Source organism: Marmota marmota, unplaced genomic scaffold, assembly GCF_001458135.2.
Source record: "Marmota marmota marmota unplaced genomic scaffold, marMar, whole genome shotgun sequence".
NCBI lineage: Eukaryota > Metazoa > Chordata > Mammalia > Rodentia > Sciuridae > Marmota > Marmota marmota.
Window position 1 is genome coordinate 1,757,307 of NW_026000138.1, and position 6,264 is coordinate 1,763,570.

Genomic DNA, 6,264 nt, shown 5'->3' on the forward strand with positions numbered 1-6,264 from the left:
AAAAAAAAAAAAAAAAAAAAAAAAACCACAAAGAGGGTGTGGTGTGGTGGGGGGCAGGGGCTTAAGCATGCTATAGGCACTGAATTCACTCTGCTAAAACTAAAGGAAGGGGCTGGGGATGTGGCTCAAGCGGTAGCGCGCTCGCCTGGCACGCGTGCGGCCCGGGTTCGATCCTCAGCACCATATACAAACAAAGATGTTGTGTCCGCCGAGAACTAATAAATAAATATTAAAAAATTCTCTCTCTCTCTCTCTCTCTCTCCCACTCTCTCTTTAAAAAAAAAAAAAAAACTAAAGGAAGGAAGGTAGGTTAGTTCTAGGGACAGGATTATCCAAAAGGGAGGGGAAAAATTAATGCAGAGTAAGGTTAAACTTGTGAAAATGTTAGGTTTTTGGTTTGCGAGGCCAAGTTTGTCAATGGTTGTATGCTTTTGTGAAAATGAAACGGTGCCACAGTGGCCGATTCTCCTACAGTTGCTGGGTCTTAGGGAACATGGAAGAGCAGGTGCCTATGGCTTCTCTCTCCACAGGCAAACCTCTATTTGTCAAATGGAATGGGGGCACAAATGCGAATATTTTACTTAGATAATAGAGTGGACATACAAGTTCTTGTAATCTACAGAAAAATAGGAAAACATAATTATCTTTCCTACTTAGTCACGTATCTGTCATGTGATGCCTTGGCATGTGCCTCCACTGGCAGAACAAGCAGTTACCTCAATTATTTTAAGTCAGTCAGGTCAAAAGGGCCTTAGAAGGAAAGGTGATTTTGAATTTGTTTTATACATTAAGTTTAACGTATAAATTATATATAATTTGCTCCTCTATGCTCTCAAAACTATCCAACGCAAGCTTTTCCCTTAACATGAATGTTCTTGTGTAGTAGTGACAAACAGAACGTTGTCCCCTAGTGATGATTACTTGCAGTCACCCAAAGATTTTTTTTTTTTTTTTTGAGAGAGAGAGAGAGAGAGAGAGAGAACTTTTTAATATTTATTTTTTAGTTTTTGGTGGACACAATATCTTTATGTGGTACTGAGGATTGAACCCAGCGCCCTGCGCTTGCCAGGCGAGCACGCTACCACTTGAGCCACATCCCCAGCCCCACCCAAAGATTTTTAAAAACCAAATATGACTAGATGATATTTAATGCAACAACCAAGTTAATTTTTTTTTTTTTGCAAATGGCAGGATATGATTTTTAAAGGACTGAAGCTTCTAAAAGGGTCAAAGAACACTCCAAATAATAAGTACCAGAAAGAAATTATAAAATGAAAATCAATACAATAATTCAAATAAGACTCTCAATATAGAAACTTCATCCTTTCTGTATTTTAAAATCTACGAGCTATGCTTTGTTAAAAATAGCAGACATTACAGCGCCACTCAACCACAAGATTCAGCAAATCTAAAAAGATGAACCTGAATAATTCAGCCTCTGCTAATATCTAATCCATTTTCATCTCTAAAAACCTAGTAAATTTTATCAGCTTATTAAATACAAATATTCGCTTACATGATTTAAAAAAAATGGGGGACTATAAAGTTGAAAACAGATATAAGCTGGACCCAGGATAACCAGTTGGATGGGGAATATGCCAAGTGACCCTGGATAAGGGCAAAAAGAAATTGTGATATGTGGTTAAAATAATGCAGTCTGGACACAGAAGGATACACTTGTTGATTCCAAATAGATCCAGGGGTGAGGAATGCTTCAGAGCAGCATTCCATTCTGCACAGTGACCCACCCATCGGTATTTTAATAAAACATATTTGGCCAACTCATTACTGGTTTTGTTTTTAAGCCAAATGTTTGCCTCTGGAGCCGTCCCCAGGATCAACTCCTCTCTGAAATCTAATACAGCCTTTGTATAATCGAGCACTCAACTGACTATGCAAGGGGTAAGCGGTCTGTCTTAAGATTTCCTTTGCAAACACTGCTGTGGTTTAACAGGAGGCACGAGGTGGCTACTGCAGCTCTCTGAACTTGCACGTTCTGGCACACACACTATGTGCTGGCATATAGATGTGAGCATCACTAACCTTGCCGAGGAGTTATATTTTGTTGCACTGACACTTCCTGAACAAGTGCACACAGATTTGTGGCGAACAATTCTTTGCACTTTAGAAGGCTTGAAAATGCTCATCCACTCCATATCAGACATGTGGCCTGGGGCTTCGATTATGAAGTTACTCGGGTGGCAGCACTTGGATTCATACAGGTCACTGTCACTCTGACATCCTTCATTCCTGGGGCCACATGACATCTCAGACTTTTCCATCAAGTCATGACAGTCCACATCCAGCTTTTCAGGTGGCTTTGCATCAGAGCAGTCGGTCAGGCCCAGGTAAACACTGACATCATGCCACTGCTTTTCATCAGGTAAAGATGCTGAACTTTCCCAGAGCTGCTTCTCTTCATTCTGAAACCTAATTCCACCACCTTTTGATGATGTTTCATGGATCTTGCACAATGTGATTTTGTTTTCGGGTTCACTCTGGATTTTTCCACCCAGAGACCAAGACTTTTGTTTCTCCATTAAGTCTTTTGTAAACAGAGATGATAAAGCAATTATATTTTTTTCCCCAGATTCAGTATTAATCTGTAGTTTCTTCCCTTTGCATACCTCACAAGAAATCTTGTCTGGCCTATTTTGCTGAGCCAATGTGGTCTCAAATTTTGGGTCCTTAACCAGTGACTTCTGACTTTTCTCCCTCTTAGCATCGACTTTTAGGTGGTTATTGTCAAGGTCTGATAAACACATGTCTCTGCTATAGTGGCATTACAAAAAAGGAAAGTTATATAAAACACTTGATATCATTATTCTAAGTATTTCTCATATGCCTCATTAGAGCTAAATCCCAATAAGACCCACTGGTCTGATATGCAGAGCCCACTTCCAGCCTGATCTCCTCCAGGAAGCCTTTTTGACCACCAAGCCACAAGCACTTCCCCTTTCTCATCCTTAACTTCTACTGTACTTACTTTATAAATGACCCACTCCCACCAAATCAAGGATACTACATAAATGTGACAAAACCTGCTAGCATACCTTACTTTAAGATTTCTAATGTCACATGTATTCAGGTATTCTGATCTGTTTTGGTCTAATCCCCTAGAAAACACAACTCTTTCCTTTTAAAAGGGCATATAGGCCATTTTATGCTTTTTAGGAGTAATCCCAACTCATCAAGTACCTCTCAGTGGCACTGACATACAAAGAGGAAAAAGTGACAATGTCAGGGGATTTTGCCCACAAGAGAACCCTGGGTGGAACTGGTGTCTACTGACAGTGGCAGCAGCTGGGCCACAGAGCAACAGGGTAATAACTTCTAACAGAGGCCCTGGAAGGAAAGCACAATAAGAGCTGCAGCACAGCTGAGTTCCTGCTACACTGCCTGTAGCAATATTTTACACCCGTTTCCTGCAGCTACTAATCCCACTACATTTTCTTCCAGGGAAAGGAGATGCCATCAATGTCAATCCAATCCAGATCTGGGGAACTTCTCTACTCCCTCTTCCTTTTCACGGCTTCTTGTAACATTTCTGCTTGAAAAAGCAGACTAAATTTAATTGTTTAGTTATTATGCCTGCTAACTTTATATATTTATACTTTAATTTTACAGAAATTGGGTACAAGTTAGAAAAGTAGTCTCCTATTGATAAGGCAAACAGGAAAATCAGGCTGAGGGCAGGGATCTCAAAATAACCTTAAACAACTTTACAAAATACTTAATGTTAAGTCAAAAAAGAATTCCAACTTAAGCGTGTGTTTATATGTAAATACGTATAAGGTCTGAGAGCTAATGAAACAAATTATATTGTTATATTGCGTACATGTACAAGAATGTGACAACAAATACCACTATTCCATGTAGATGCACCAATACAAATATGTTTTTTTAAAAAAATTTGAGAGCCAATATGCCAACCCTTAGTGTTGAGCTCCAACTGCAGATAACAATGCCATTTTTGACATTACTTCTTGAGGCAAGTATTAAGTTCTATGCATCTTGCTATTCCCTATTCCTGGCCTAGTGCCTGAACACTGTGGGTGCTAAATAAGTGAATAACTGAATGAAGGACTGGTTTACCTCTGGCCTATCTTCTACCCAATACAGATCAGATCTAATGATTTTACTTTTATCAAGTGGCTAAATTAGAATCATGCCTAAAATTCTCAAATCAGGTCTCACCATAACCTAGGACTATTATTACTTTTAGCTCATATATAGTATTTCCTACTACATGAGGAATGGTAGTAGGGCCTGGCCTGTGGTAAACACAAAGTAAATATTGATCCAATGATGAAATAAAAGCTAAGATCATAGTAACAGCATATGCTAAGATTACCTGGATGTCAGGGCTTTCGATTCCTCAATCTTTGAATCATATATCTGAATTAATTCCTGAGAATTTTCCACATTGAAATTAAGAAACTGGAGATCACTCTGTTGTTTTACATAAATCTGCCATAGATAGTGATAAATCAATATAAAATATAACAATGAAGCTAAATGGAGGCTACAATTTGTCACTTTCAAACCTTAATACATCAGATAGTTTGCTAGAGAACTGTGCATTGCTTGCCTTTATTCTCCCTAAGTTCACCCTAATATTTGTTAGTATGGCTGACTTTAAATTACCATAAGCAAGACCCGATCGACTATGCTAAATGTATGGCTAGTGTAGTCAGGATTCCAAAAGTGCCATAGAAAAAATTAACCAGTGTACAATTTCTTAGTCTGTTCATGAACATTTCCTTCCTAACAGTGAGAGAAAGATAGCTGGGAACATACCTGTCTCAAATTATGCAGTTCTGAATTTGTACGTTCTTGTTTTGACTTTGCAATATCCAGTAACTCATCTTTCCTCTTTTCTCTCTCTACTATTTAAGAACAAAAATTATTAAACACTTTTCATCAGCCATATCAACATGAACCTCTCCATTTCTAACAAGATAACAATTAACATGGTTGTTGTGTTGTTCCTGAACTTACTAAGAGCTTTACTCTATGATTCTGACTAGATTCTTTTTTTTTAGTAGATTCTTCATCAAACGGACAACTTTACAAAATACTTCATGTTAAGTCAAAAAAGAATTCCAACTTAAGTGTGTTTATATGTAAATATGTATAAGGTCTGAGAGCTAACGAAACAAATTGTATTGTTATATTGTGTGCATGTATAAGAATGTGACAACAAATACCACTACTCTATGTAGATATACCAGTACAAGTATGCTTTTTTTAAAAAGCTTGATAGCCAATATGCCAAGGTTATTTTTAGGAGTTGAGATTGAAGCTACCTACTTAGCATGCATGAATTCCTGGATTGGATCTCTAGCATTAAAAAAAAAAAAAAGCCAAGAGCAGCGTGACACATGTGTCATCCAGCTACCCCATAGGCTGAGACAGGAGGATACCAAGTTTGAGGCCAGCCTCAGTAACTTGGCAAGACACTGTCTAAAAATAAAAAATAGAGCCGAGAATGTAGCTCAGTGATAAAGTGTCCCTGGATTCAATACTCAGTTTTGGGGGGGGGGGGGGCGGGAATCAGAAGAAAAGGTTTTATTTATTTAGAGAGAGAGAGAGAGACAGAGAGAGAAATTTTTTAATATTATTTTTAGTTTCGGCGGACACAACATCTTTGTTTGTATGTGGTGCTGAGGATCGAACCCGGGCCGCACGGCATACCAGGCGAGCGCGCTACCGCTTGAGCCACATCCCCAGCCCAGTTTTTATTTCTTATACTCATTTTTAGTTGTAGTTGGACACAAAATCCTTTTTTTTTTATTTTTATTTTATGTGGTGCTGAGGATCGAACCCAGGGCCTCACACGTGCTAGGCAAGCGCTCTACCTCTGAGCCACAATCCCAGCCCCCCCAAAAAAGGGTTATTTTTAGATGGAAGGCTTATTTGTCTTTCTTATTATAGAAATGGGATGGGAATGATTTCCAAATCTCTATACTTGATATATGTTATTTTATTTTTAACTTTTTTCATATTTTACAAGTAACTTAGGACTGTTTTCATTGTTAAAAAAAAAAATTCGAACATAAAAAAAAAAAAACATGACAGGGGAGGAAATCACTATTTTTGCCATCATGCAAGTCAATCTGATATAATCTCGCAATCAAGTCCTTCTTATAAATTCTCACTGACTAAAGATTTTTGTACCTCTAAGGAAACCTCATAAGGTAACAAATGAGTTTCTATTTGTAAAAGCCAGACACTCTTTTAAAGGTTTCCTACTTCCTAAAA

At 38.1% G+C, this 6,264-nt stretch overlaps 1 protein-coding gene across 1 annotated transcript in view; it reads right to left on the minus strand.

Annotated features, from left to right (window-relative positions):
- The window catches only part of Ccdc62 (coiled-coil domain containing 62), a 31,216-nt gene that overhangs the window by 12,676 nt on the left and 12,276 nt on the right, over nucleotides 1-6,264 (minus strand). The window contains exons 4-6 of the mRNA XM_048785480.1: nucleotides 4,801-4,889; nucleotides 4,355-4,470; nucleotides 1,923-2,772 (exon numbers count right to left, since the gene is read on the minus strand). Coding sequence (XP_048641437.1) covers nucleotides 1,923-2,772; nucleotides 4,355-4,470; nucleotides 4,801-4,889 — 1,055 coding nt within the window. The remainder of the gene's footprint in view (nucleotides 1-1,922; nucleotides 2,773-4,354; nucleotides 4,471-4,800; nucleotides 4,890-6,264) is intronic.